The sequence below is a fragment of the Onychostruthus taczanowskii genome, unplaced genomic scaffold (genome assembly GCF_017590055.1).
Source record: "Onychostruthus taczanowskii isolate IOZ18803 unplaced genomic scaffold, ASM1759005v1 scaffold68, whole genome shotgun sequence".
Lineage (NCBI taxonomy): Eukaryota > Metazoa > Chordata > Aves > Passeriformes > Passeridae > Onychostruthus > Onychostruthus taczanowskii.
The window spans coordinates 3,245,670-3,259,636 of NW_024504566.1; the positions used below are offsets into that span (position 1 = coordinate 3,245,670).

Below are 13,967 nucleotides of genomic sequence, written 5' to 3' on the forward strand. Positions count from 1 at the left end.
TTGCTAGGCTGAAACCCTTTATATTATGGTAGAGGGTTGGGGAGTTTGTCAGTCTCTGCAGCTACCCTAGTAAATCTGAACCAGTGTCTCCTAGGTTTTTTCCATGTCTTCTTGATAGAAATATTGATACCTATCACACAGGTATCAACAGCCTTCTTGCTGTGTGGTAGTAAACATGTGAAAAATGAAAAAAAAGCTATAAAAGTCTCTTGTCATGATGACATCTGGGATTTTTGTCCTATTGAGATACTTACTGAATTTACAATTGCTTCCCGAGGTTTAGATCCCTCTCTTAAGAACAACTGTCTAAGGTTTTGTTTTTGTTGTCACCCTTTCTGTTCTCCTGCCCAGGAGTGGTATCTGTGTCTTAGTCTCACCTGACTGCCATCTATCTCTCTACAGTCTATCTAAGGCACTTCCCACCTTCTTGTATACGTGCCTCAGCACACTGCAGGCAGCTCCTTGGAAAATACTCTCTTCTGACACACCAGGAAGAGACTGCTCCTTCTCTATTTTTCCCATGTGAGATTCAGAAAAAGACCAGAAGCAACACAGGTTAATGTTTTTCTCTCCTCAGATTTATCCAAAATAGACACAACTTGAAAGTTTCTTTCCTCCAATATTTTAAAGCAGTGGGAAAAAGAAGCATGAGAAGAACACTAGCCCCAGCTCCTTTCTACAAAACCATTTTGATGTTTGATCATACCTCTTCCAGACAAAATAGTGACCTATGAAGCATATCCTCTCACATTAGGCCAAGTCTAGCCCTCAGAAAACTTGACTGCTCACTCACATTTTCCTCTTTTTCAACAGCTTGGCCCTGGAGATAGATATCCAAATAGAAAAGTCCTGCTTTACTAATTCACAGTAGATCTCTCAGTAGACTTTCTAACACTGCCCTGGAGAATCATGTGGAAAGAGGTTCTCTGTTTATGAAATACTTAGCCCATTCTGTCAAAGGATTCGATGAATTTTCTGACCAATCCACATATAGAACATGTGTGTAACACTTCTGAACAGGTACTGCTTCACCATGGCTACATGGATATCACAATAAGGTAAAACAATCATGACAGAGCTATGAAAGGATCTGAATAAAGTGGCAGTATTCCTGTTTATACTTGCTATAGATTAATTTGAGGTATAACTGATATGCAATGGGCTCTTCTGCAGTCTTTAGACCTATAGTCATGAGATCTGGAGATAGACAGTGCTGTATCAAAGAGCCAGAGGCCAGAGCCTGGCACCAAACTGGTGTTGGGCTCCTGGTTCAGACTGGATGGCACTACAGTCTTCAAATGGACAGATATACATCTAAATTTTTTAAAAAATGTATTAATGTTTTGCTATTAAAACTCAAGGTCTTTTTTAATGAGCTAGAAAATAAAGACTAATTTCTTGGGACTTTGTTTGCTTTGAGGCAATGATTATTCTCATCCCAAGTCAGGCCAATGCATTTTGTTCTGTGCCACCCATGTCCCTGCTTCAATCATAAACTAAGACTGAAAAATGAAAATATTAGTAATTGGAAAATATAATCCCCTGGATAACACCAATCCAATAATCTTAATAAAAATAGACTTATTACAAACATTGTCTGAATCCTACTGGGAATTATCTTTGCAGAAAAAATGCTTAAATTCCCTTACAGCTGCTCTCTTGATCAATTGTCCCCCTTGATACTATTAATCATAATAACATATATTGCTTATTCTGAGCATCTTTTCCAACTTCACTTTCCAAACTTATTTTCTAATTTCTCCTTGTGTAGAAGTTACTGACAGTCCTTTATTGTCCTTTTTCAGGCTCACCTTTTGTCCTCTTCTGGTAACAGCCCCTTTTCTTAGGTGAGAAGACAAAAACTAAGGGGTATTTCCTTAAGGTGGAGAAATACCACAGGTTAATATTGTCTTCCTCAAAATTCAGACATTTCAGTTGAGGTTCTTTGTGGCTCTGTTTTCATTCAAAACACTTGTGAAGTTAGCTTGCCTGACTGTCCTGGAAGTGAAGCCTTCCATTGCCAGGGTAGTTTCCAAACAGCAGCCGCAGTGCCAGCCTCCTTTGCCATGCCAGCCAGCAAATGTCCTCACCTACTGCTCTAACAATGAGTGCACCATGCCATCTCCTGCCTCTGTCCTCTGCTTCCCGACTATCAACAAGGAAGCTAATTAGTGTCAGTCCCATTTGTTGGGTGACACCTATTTACTAAGAACTAGGTTGAGCCTTCTCACTGCTGGTAGTTGAAGGTCATATAAGAAAATCAGTCTTGCCTAGATTCACAATCAGGGCTCCTATTTTACATACAGCTTCATTTTAATAGGATCAGTTGTAATGGCAATGTTTTAAAATATTATTAAGCTATTTCTCCTTAGTGTTCACACAACTCTTCATTTATAGATGCTGATTTTGTCTGCAGTTTTTGCTTCTGAATCTTTTCCTTTGTGGTCTCAATCAGTTTTGGATCTAATATAATTTTAATTTATTATTACCTGCATTGTTTACATTAAATTATTTTCTTGTTGTGCTTCTATTTTTTCAATACCTCCTGAAATAAAATAATTGCATAAACAGAAGGCCATGATACTGCCACACATGACATATAGTAACAGTGCTGTGGTTCAGGCATGTATAACATGACATCTGCACAAGGAGGGATCATTCAAAGCTAAAATACTTTTAGGTGGGAATTGGCCATATTTCAGATGAGGCCACCTGAGAAGTCAGAATTCAGGAGTGTCCATCAGGAGCCCAGAAGCAAGGAATGGTGCTGGCTCTGTGCAGCTACGCTGCTCTGTGCAGGCTTGGTCTGTCTCTAATTAGTGAGGGTGTTGGTTTCTGCTATACTTAAGGTCTAGTTCCGAAGACTCTGCCTTGAATTTTGGAAACAGGCAGTCATTTCAGCCTGAGGATGCAGCCACTGCCCAGGCCCACAGCTCTGCCACCTGCCCAGCTCTGCTCCCCAACATCTCCCTGAACTTCAGTGCAGCTCCATCAAATTCCAACACAGCTCTGACACCCCTACCTCATATTAAGATCATCCTTTTTTAACAGAATGTAAAAGCCTGAAAATGACCTGGAGCATTTCCCTGAAAAGTGTTTTAGATGAGTACTTAGTTTCCTTGCAACTTGCTTTCAGAACCACTTTAGAGCTTTTTCCAGCTTCCCCCGACTAATGGATTTGGTAGTTCAGAGCTCATACAGGCTGCTCACACCGACTGCCCTTTGCTGGTTGCCACCTTTGCTCTGCTGCTCACTTTATCCTCTCCTCTAAACCCTGGGAAGACCCTTCCTTGTTCTGATTTTATGTGCCCAGTACCTCCGCCTTCTTGGACCCCTGTAATTCTGTGTCCAGTTGTTTAGTGCTCTCCCTAGGGTCAAATATTAGAATTTTATTTCATTTTCTTTTATCCCTATGTCTTGTCTTAAAAAAAAGCCAAAAAAAAAAAAAACCAAAAAAACCCAAAAAAACAAACAAACAAACAAACAAAAAAAAAACCAAAAAAAACCCCCCAAAACAAAACAGAGGACTGCTTAATATTCTCAGGCAGTAATGTAAAATTTCTTGCACTTTCTTTATATATACCACAGGTTATTGCAACACATCCTCTTGTAGGGTCCGCTTTTTTTTTTTTGTGCATCCTAATCTTCATATACTCCAAGTCTGGTTTGAATTATTGAAATTCTTTAGCAATCATAGTAATAAACTTTTTCTGTATTTAGATGATTTCTAAGAAAAAAAATATATCCCCCTAATTTCTGGCAAATTCTTATATACCTTTATATACAAGTTGCTATAAAGATTAGCTATTCTTATCTAATTGTTTCTTGGAGTTTAAGACTGTCTCAGCAGGAGTTGCTGAGGGATGAAACTTCTAATGATGATTTAAAGCAGTGAAGTGTGTAGGCTGAAACTGAAATAATTATTGCTGTAACCCTCTAAGCACTCCACGTTCCTCAAGAGAAAATACTTTGTTCAGAACAGACCCTGAACAACAAAATGCGAAGAAAGTAAAATAAAAAAAAAAAAACCTCCAACCCTTGAAGCAGGATGATAATTTAGAAATAGAATCAGTATAATGTGTAGATGTTCTCAACAACTGCTCACAAATGCATCAGACATCACAATTAAAAGGAAATAATAATTATGGCCCCATTCTAAAGTATGGAATATTCTATTCCATTCAATAAGTCATGAACACTTTAAAACCATCAGTGTAATCTACAAACCTATATTTACAACATTAAACTGGATGTTCTGCCTTTTCAATAACTGTCATCTCATCTCTATTATTTTCACCTCAGACTCTAATTGTTTCTTTTATAGGAGCTAACCTACCAGTGTCCTTGGCAGTACAGTTTATGGCTCATGCATTTACAGTAATTGTTTGGGCAATTTGCCACACAGTATAACAATCTTCACATCACAATCAGTTTTTATAATAAACAGCATTAGTTGTGAAAAATACAAGTGATGCATGATTCTTATGGTAGATAAAGGGCACTGAAGATGCCCTTTAGAAAAAGAAAGGAAAATGCTCAAGCCTTGAACTACTTGAGAAAAATACTGGTGTCACAATAGAGCTAATTAATTTGATGGTACAAACAAGAGGGGGAAAGGGCCTTGCATTCATTAGTGTCAATTCCAAATGAGAGCATACCGTTCATAAAAACATATTCTGCCTTCATTTAGATGAAATATGCAGGTAAACAGATAAGAAGCACCCAGTCTGGCAATAACAATGATTTTGCTCCTTGGCTTTATCAAGATTCTTTCTTTTCTGTAGATCCAGAGAGCTCAAGGCCTGGGCAGATACAACTTACAGGTAGAACTCTGGAGAAGGCCAGATCCTACTGCCCACCAGCTGGCTGGCTCCAGTGAGGCCAGCACTGCCGGGCACCACTGGGCACTGGAGCCTCTGTGCGCGGTTCTGGTCTGCTCCTGGCAAGATGGACATGCACTTTATGGCTTCTCTCCATAGCACACAGGTGGTGCCACATAAACGTGTCTCACTGCATGCGTCTCTGCTGCAGACGTTTTGTGGCCTCTCAGTTTTCATGAGTCCTGAAATAGGAGCTCAAGCACTGATCCGTGCTGAGGCCATTGGACACACCTCCAGCAGGCAGAAATTCTCCAGAGGAGAAATAATTTATTTGCCCAGACAGGTAATTCTCAGCCTCCTTGTGATCTCCACGCCACATCAGGGAGGCTGGGCGGTGCTGCAACACAGACAGGCAAGGCCCCAGCCGGCACAAAGGCCTCAAGCCAGGCCTGTCGCTCCTCTTCCTGAGCTCAGCTCTGAATTCCCCGGCAGCACCAGGGCCTAAGATGTGATAATAAATTCTGGAGTGGTTGTATTCTCACACTATAACTTCAAATCCTGAGAACACACATATCAGTTTAGATCGGTAAGGAGACTTGCCCCCACAGTGAGTTTTAAACTGAGCAATATGGAGGCAGGGAATGAGTCTGTCTTTACTCATTAAATATTTAGTTAATATATTCAGTCAGTGAGATAGAATAAAATTAACTATGGAGGCACCATCACAAAAGAAGTCAAAGTCTACACTTTGAAGGTCCACATCAGGATCTTTGGTGGCTTCCAAACCAGAATGAAGCTTGCAATTTTTAAAAAAATTTTTTTTGATAGTACCAAGGGTTTTTTCCCTTCTTGCATTTTTCTCTCAGTGTGAATTGGTTTCGGAAATATTTTCTCCCCTCTCCAACTGGTATTTTAGGACCAATACAAATAGAGCAATATTTTAAAGAAAGCCAACTGTTTTGGAGGTGATGTTAGTGAAAAAATACCTTGAATTCTTATTCTTCTGAGCCTCACAAACAATTGAATAGAACTTTAAAGCTCTGCTTAGAACATACAAAATCTTTCTTAATCCATTCCAAAATTCCTTTTTCCTGAGAAATTCATTCTTGTTGCATGTTTGTGGATTTTGAATGATATTGCATGCAAACTACTGAATTTTATAATTACATGTGGAAAACCCTTACTCTAGTTTCTCACCCAGGTCTTCAAGACATTTTGAGGCTTTCTACTTTTGATGTGTACATAAACATTTTGAAATAATTTTTGTTGTTGCTTGTTTATATGCAGATATTTCCTTCTCTACTTCTTTCTGAAATTATATCTGCTAGTGATACAAAAATAACCAAACTAAGCTGCCTGCCCTTCCTACACCATATTCCCTTTCCCAGCTCTGTGGGGTTACAGTTCTGTGCAGGATTGCCTCTTTGGCTCCAGTGATAGCTCAAACATGAGTACTTAACTGCCCTAATTTACTTTTTGCTCTTCTGCTTCTCAGCAAAGCACTGCTGACACATGTAACTACTTCATTTCAGGGATCTCACATGTTGTTTACATCCCAGTGGCATCATTCTTCAGCAAGGCTGGCTATTTTTGGCACTAGATCCAAAAGCACTAGTTGTATTGAAGGTTGCTGCTATATGAGGCTACTTTTAGGCTTAGAAATCTATCCTGAAATTAAATTATAGATATGGTTTGGTTAAAAGCTTCAGTCTTGCCAGCTGTTTTCATGAGGATGTTTTAGCTTCACCTCAATTTCAATACTTTCAATTCAATTCTACTTTCAGGGTAGAATTTTGATTTGGTTTGATTTTGAATCTACAGTAAAATCAGAAGCATGACAGAATCCACAAAACCTAAGACTATTTTTAAATAAAATAGTGTTAAAAACTTTTTTGCCTTTTACATATTTTAACTAAATATTTGAGAAATACATTCTTTGAATACTTTAACAACCTCATACGTCTCTGAATTTCAGACTAAATAATATTATCCCACATTTTCTTTTAAATATGAGATAGTATAAAATTGATCAGGTTGCATTAATTTCAGAGTTTTTCAGGCACATTTTTATCTCTCCATGCTCCATAATCCAACAGTTTTAGCCTTTTTCCCCACATTTTTAAGAATAAATATCCTATGATTTAGATAGTAAGATCTAGCATAAGTGGATATAGCACAAAAGAAAGTGACTGGTACCATGAGTTATAGAAACATACAGACACAACTTTAGCCAGATATTGGTGTGTGAATTAAAATCATGACAAGTTATGATAAACCCCACCCATTATGAAGTAGTTTGTTACTCCTGGCCATAGTCCCAAACCTATTTCAGGCCAGACCAAAACACCTCCTGCTCCATAGTTAAAAATCCTGGAAGCATAACTCTCAGGGCATATAGCCGCACAGGAGCATTTGAGATAGGGCTGGATTGTGACTACGGATCATGAAGTCTTATTCCCTTGGGAAATGTGTTGCATAATCTCATTCACAAAAATATATTCCTGTTTCCCTACTTGAAACAGTACCTTCTCAGTTTGTTGTGTCTGATACACTGATAAACTACAGGATATACTTTTCTAAGGCTTACAGATCTCTTAAGTTTTTACAACAAATGTTTCTGTGGACTCTTTATATTAATGCATTAACAGTCTTGCTGGTTTTTTTGTCTTTTGAGTATTTACCCCTTTGCTGTATCGAGGGCATTTATTCCTCCTCTCAGACTTTATTTTGTTATGCTGAAAATAGAACTACTCAATCTGTCTCCTTCATTAAAATAGATTTTTCATCTTGCCAGTCTTCCTCTAGTCTTCTTCTGAACATGTCTTAATTTGAATCAACCTTTCTTGGACATAAAATTTTCTGGAGGAGTTCTTATTGGTGCCTAGTGCCACAACATGGACATTTCCTGGAAATCTTTCATAAATGGGACTACCTTTCCTGAGACATTGCTGCTGAACTTGGTTTGCCTTTACATCACAGTGTCTATTTCATCTCACACCGGTGGCTTGGAAATGGTTTCTGGCAGAAAACCCTCCGATTTTTCGTGTTCACCTTTTCTTCTAAAGCCTAGTTTTGTGGCATAAACTCTTTCTAGTCCCTAAATGTATAACCTGACACTTTATAATTTTGAATTTCATCCCTTATCTATTATTCTGATCCTCCAGGCCACCGATTTCTTTCAATCCTCCTGTGTTGGTGATGTCTCCCAACTTCCTCTCTGCCACGGATTTAATTTAACTGTGACTTCTTGTGCTTTGGTCTGTAATAGCATGACTGAGTAAGTCTGATTACATGACTTGTCCTCTCTGATTCCCCAGTGACGCCTGTTAGCTCCACAGCCCAGCTCCTGGGACCCTGCTTGGCACCGAGCCCCTCTCCCGCCGCCCAGCTCTTATGCTCATCTCCCTCTTCTCCTGTTTAATTAATAAATTTCCCATGTGGCTGCACAACAAATGCTTTAATGAAGTCCAGATAACTGATTTTTAGACAAGGGAAATATAGTAATCTTATCAAAGACAGATATTATCAGGTGAGTCTAGCATTTTTATGCCGTTTTCCATTTATCTATATTTCTGTTCTCATTTTTGTTTTAAGTCTATTGTGAAAACTTTTTGAAGACACTTGGGCCTGTAGTTGCCTTGACACTATTTCTCTTCTTTTTCCTAAATATAACTTCTATTTTTCAGCTCTTCTGATATTGTTACAGTATAGGACCACTTGAATAGATCTGAATAGCAAAGGTTTTAAACGAATATGTGTTTTCCTCTGTTGAGTCTCTCATATTTGGGTTGGAGATTATCTGTTTCTCTTAATTGGAGCATATTTAAACAACAAGTTCTGCTCCCAGACTGCATGAAATAATTAAATTTTCTAAATTGCTGCTCTTATCAGTTATGCCCTCCAAGATTTCTCCTCCTATAAGAATCTGCCCCACCACTAGCACTATGGTAGAAGAATTGATGAGAAGTCTTTTGTTTGTGGGTTCATATATAGATTATCTGAAATTTTGGTGAAACCTCACTTCCAAAAAATTTGTATTTAACTTTAAAGGGCTAGTTCATAAGCCTTGACATGTCTGAGTTTATTCCAACCCTTCATGAAATCAAAGAAACATGGTTTATTGGCTAATTTTTTTCTTGTCACTTTGACATTTTCTGTCTACTCTTAACATCTTTAGGGTTCAAGTTTAACATTTCCTCTTGGGGATCCCAATTCCACGTAACTTTGGGACTTCTGAACACCCTCACATAATGTCAGTCACATTTTCAGTCTTCTCAGTCCTACTAACTAGCCCCTGAACGTCATATTTGTTCTTTCTAATGCAAAATTACAATGTTCATCTGTTTTCAGTCCTGACTTATTTTTATAACTCAATACAAGTGAATGATAATTTCATAAAGAATTAATCATATGAGCATAGGTTTTGGGGTTTTTAAGCTGGTAGAAATTCAGAAGTTCCTATTGAACTTTATAAAGATGTGTCCCATTCAGCTGAATGAGAAAAAACAACAGAGCTTCTGCAGGCTTACAGCTACTTGTGCTGGAATGGAATTGCATAATCTGACATAATGGATTTTTTTTCTAGCTTGCATTGTTGTAAGAATACCTGGATCACTTAAAAATAAAAGTAAACACTTTTTAACAGAATACAAATGTTGTGTCTCTCATCATGTAGGCAAATTTAGACCATACTTCACAACAAAGTGCAATAATTAATTCTTGAAAGAAAAATTTAATTAATATCCTAATTTAAAAATCTGCTCATGGAATTCTGATACTGTGCTAGGACCTTTTCAGAGAAATATGGAGAAAAAACTTATGAACGGGACAAACGCCTTCTAATTGCCCCTGTTTGATGAAGGGGCTAATTTTTATTGGCTTTTGGGAAGCATTTAAATCCTTAGGATATACAAATAGGTTTGAGATTGTCCTGTAGTCATATGCACCCAGAGCCTCACAGTATCATTTCTTAAATTGAAGTAGTGATTTAAATTACTTTTGTTTTATGCTCCTTGTGATCCTCAAACACTGCAGTATCAATATCCTCAATTTAAGCCAATTTTAAATTTCCCCTGAGAATAATTATATGAGGACAGATATTTCTGATCTAAAATTAAATTAAGTAAAATAACTGTTACATTGACATTCCCTGTACTCAGCTGTTTGCAGGGCAGGTGTGCACAAATAATGGGCTATAAACCAGAAATCTTTATAAAATTAAGTGCAATATGAAAGAAATTATGCTACAAGCCCTGTAGTGTATCTGTGTGGCTGTGTTATCATCGCCATACTTTACCTGTGTTGCTGTTTTGAAAAGAAGCTTGTTGACTCGGGGTTCCAGATGCTACTGGAACAAAAGTTAAGGAAAATTTCTGCTCTAACCACAGCAAAAGTAAAAGTGAGTGGCTCAGATCACACATACATTGAGTGTTACAGTCCCAGCCACTAAAACTCCGTAACTACATTCCAGTTTGAATTTAGAGTTACAAGGTGAGAGTCATGCAACTTTAGATAATGGCCCAAGATGTAAGTTCCCTTTGTGGTCAGTCCCTTTCAGACCTAAAGAAGCACATTCGTAGGTTATGTCACTCCACCTTACTCATGATTCCCATTTTAGAGGGAATGAATCTCCTTTTGGAAGTGATAATGTCTCACCTCTGATAATAGGGATGATATACAGGACTGCTGGAACACAAATGCTTAGAACAATAAGGCTAGATAATGTAACACTATCCTGGCACATATGCATAATTATCCATTTTGAAGCATCTTTATACTTGTACATTTAAAAGTTTATAAAATAGGTACTCACCTTTAACATCCTTATTCAAACACTGTGCCTATATTTTTACCCTGAAATTTTTTTAATCAAAACAAAAAATATTGAGTACATGGATAAAACAGAAAACGGGGCAGAACAGTTTCTCCTTTTTCCAAGGTATGAAGATTAAGCTAAAGAGTAAGGATCCTGCTTTGTACATCCAACTCCATTAGGAGTAGGCCAATCTGCCCTCCAATTTTTCCCCAGATGTTCTGTATTCTGGTAATCTGGGTATTTTTTGCATGAATGATATGCAGTGGGGTTTTTTATCACTTGAGGGTGTGATAGAAGCTGAAAGTGCTACTTGGATGTCACAGTAGTTGCTGTGAACTCTAGCTAGCAGTATAATATTAAGCTAGATATAGGCATTATGAGGGTGTGATAGAAGCTGAAAGTGGCGCTGCTACTTGGATGTCAAAGTAGTTGCTGTGAACTCTAGCTAGCAGTATAATATTAAGCTAGATATAGGCATTAACAATTCCCCTTCTCCTGAGAATTCTTCTTGAAGGAAAAAAACCTGTCAAACTCTTGTTCCTTTAAGTAGACAAGAGTCTCTTCTAGTAGCAAATGGTGCCATCTCTGCTTTCCAAGAGTTGTGGCATCCTGAACCACAGGCTGAACGCTGTAGGTAGTCAGCTACGTTCAAAGAAATGCAGACACTTTAGAATGCACTCTTTATTCCCTACTGGAAAGCAGTGGAAGGTTTCCTGCTGGGCCCATGTTGTTTTGGGATCATTCTTTTGGGGTGACAATTCAGTTCGTGTGTTATACATGTCTTGGCTCCTAATCTGGGGCTTTTGCAGACACCCTGATAGCACCTAAATGTTTTGATGCATCTGTATCATGGTTAAACCCCAACCTACACAGTGTCCAGATTTATGGAAGCAGGAGAGTGAAAAAGATGCAAAAGGGCAGAATAAAATTAGGAACTAGATGTAACACTAAGCCAAGCCTTTGAACTGTAAAAAAAGCCCAAGCAACAAACAAAAACCAACCACCCTCCCCAAACCCCTATGTATAAATAATAAGCACAAATGGTTTACCTTAAAACCTCCACAGATCAACTTAAAAAGTTGGATCTGCCACATTTTTCAGAACAAAATGCAGATTATGGCAACTGCAGTCAAGGGAAAGTACAACTCGGTGTGAGCAGAAGAGTGAAAACCACATGGAGGTTATGCACATACCAGAATTCAAGAGGAACATGACATTCATAGAGATTGCAAGAATATTTAGCATTATTGCAATTAATGGTGAAAAAGAATCCCTGAGAGAGCATTAAATCTTGTGCTTCAAGGACAGCTTCTAACAAAAAAATGGTCAAGAGGAAATTTAAGAGGGCAGTGCCAATTACTCCAAGTATTTTCCTACAAGAATTCTACATCTTCCCCTGAAGTATCTGATAGTGGCCAGTGTCAGAGATCAGATGCAAGACTGGCAAGAGCTTCTGTCTGCTTAGGCTGGCAAACCCTGTAAAGGCTGGTTTTTAAAAAGTTGGTGACAGTAGATGTCTACATTCTCTTAATAGTGTATAAATTTAGCATCCTCCTTCTGAATTAAGCATTTAGGTGGCAGAGTTAATGTTATATCAATTCAAATGAAAGACACTAGGAGAAAATAGAAGGGGAAAAGATTAATATTTGAAAATTAGAAAGTAATTTCCAGTAACAGAGGTGGACGGCTGGTTGAAAATCACATAAATTAAGGCCTACAGAAAAAAAAAACAAAAAACCCTCATAGAGGAGTCATTAGGAGTGATACAATAATTTACATTTTACATAAGTGACATTCTCTTAACATTTTTTTCCTTTTCCATTAAAAATTAGATCCCTATAAGCACACAATTTGAACTGCTAGCAGTTCAGTTGATATCAATTGATATTGATGAGGTCTGCAGGCACTCAGCATCTCTCTGCAGGTGTTTATTGTGTTGAACAGCCAGCAAAACAGAAAAAATTGCACTGGCTGAGGGAAACAGAATTCGTTCCTGCTGGCCAGGCATAGTTTAGCAACAGGATTTATACACATGCAGGGAGAATTTTTTGATTTATTTCAGGTAACAAAGATGTCTTTTTCAGCCATCTCTGTAAATATATAAATATTTCAAAAACACAAGCAAGAGAGAGCCCTGGCCTCTTGAACACATATATCCTTCCAGACCCTTGCCTGACCCCAAAATTATGCTCTCCTGTCACTGACCCATCTAATCACCTTTGTGCTGCTTTCTCAGACAAGGCCTGGGAAAACCCATCAGATTTGCAATGTTATCTGAAGGTCAACACATTCTCATTTTCTCAGCCAATTCTTTCTTATGACCAAGCCTTAATATCAGGTCACTCAAAAAGCGTTACATTTTATGTAGCTGTTATTTTCAGAATTTCAAATAGAATTAAAATGTTGTGTAATTAACCAGCAGTCTTTATATTTGAGTCTAAGGGAATTGGAACAATAATTTTTGCAGAATAACACAAGAAGTTTCTTTTTGTTTCACAGAAAAGAAGAAATATTGGCAACGTCTGATGGTGGCACATGGAATAACTCAAGGACTTCAGGTACAACACCCGGTTTAATTAGTTCTTCCTTACTGCACATGTTAATTAAAAATAGTGTAACAACCAACATCATGGAAATTATTCAACTGTTTTCTTAACTCTTCAGACACAAACATCCCAGAAATTGTTTATTCACAAGCAGAAGACAAAGACATGAGACTAGCTAAAGAAAATATAAAAGACAAAAATGCAGAATACAACCAGGGTGATCACAAAGATGACGAAAAAGAATTAGAGTTGCTGGTAAGTGTTACACAATTATATCTACAGTATTAAATTATTTGAATCCATTTACGCTTCAAAGCTGGTGAAATGCCCCCTTTTAACAGAGCTGACTGATGTACTAATTTACAAATGTAAAGCCTTGGTCTGTACTTACACTGAATCTCTAACTGATTCAACAATAGAAGGTGCTTTGATTTCGGTATAGTGCATCAACTTTTTCTGGTCTTAAATTAATGACATCTCCCTTTTACTTCTTTACCAGAGGCTCTAAAAGACAGTTCTAAGGAATTAGAAGGGTAACATTTTAAAAAATCTCCCCTTCTAGTCCCTAGGATGGGAATATTTTTAAATATATATTTTCTATTTGTAATTTTTTATATTTGTAGTACTGTTTACTTATGAGATTTTTGAAATGATAACTATATGAGCATAGTAAGTATATATATATTTATATTAGCAGATTATTCTGTATCAGTATTTTACATTATATTTTTTACAATGAATTTCACACTCGGTGAACATTCAATCTATTTGGATTTGTGTGCATGC

At 37.6% G+C, this 13,967-nt stretch overlaps 1 protein-coding gene across 1 annotated transcript in view; it reads left to right on the forward strand.

Annotated features, from left to right (window-relative positions):
- PPP1R3A (protein phosphatase 1 regulatory subunit 3A) overlaps window positions 1–13,967 on the forward strand; it is a 34,179-nt gene that overhangs the window by 8,341 nt on the left and 11,871 nt on the right. The window contains exons 2-3 of the mRNA XM_041421034.1: window positions 13,135–13,193; window positions 13,300–13,436. Coding sequence (XP_041276968.1) covers window positions 13,135–13,193; window positions 13,300–13,436 — 196 coding nt within the window. The remainder of the gene's footprint in view (window positions 1–13,134; window positions 13,194–13,299; window positions 13,437–13,967) is intronic.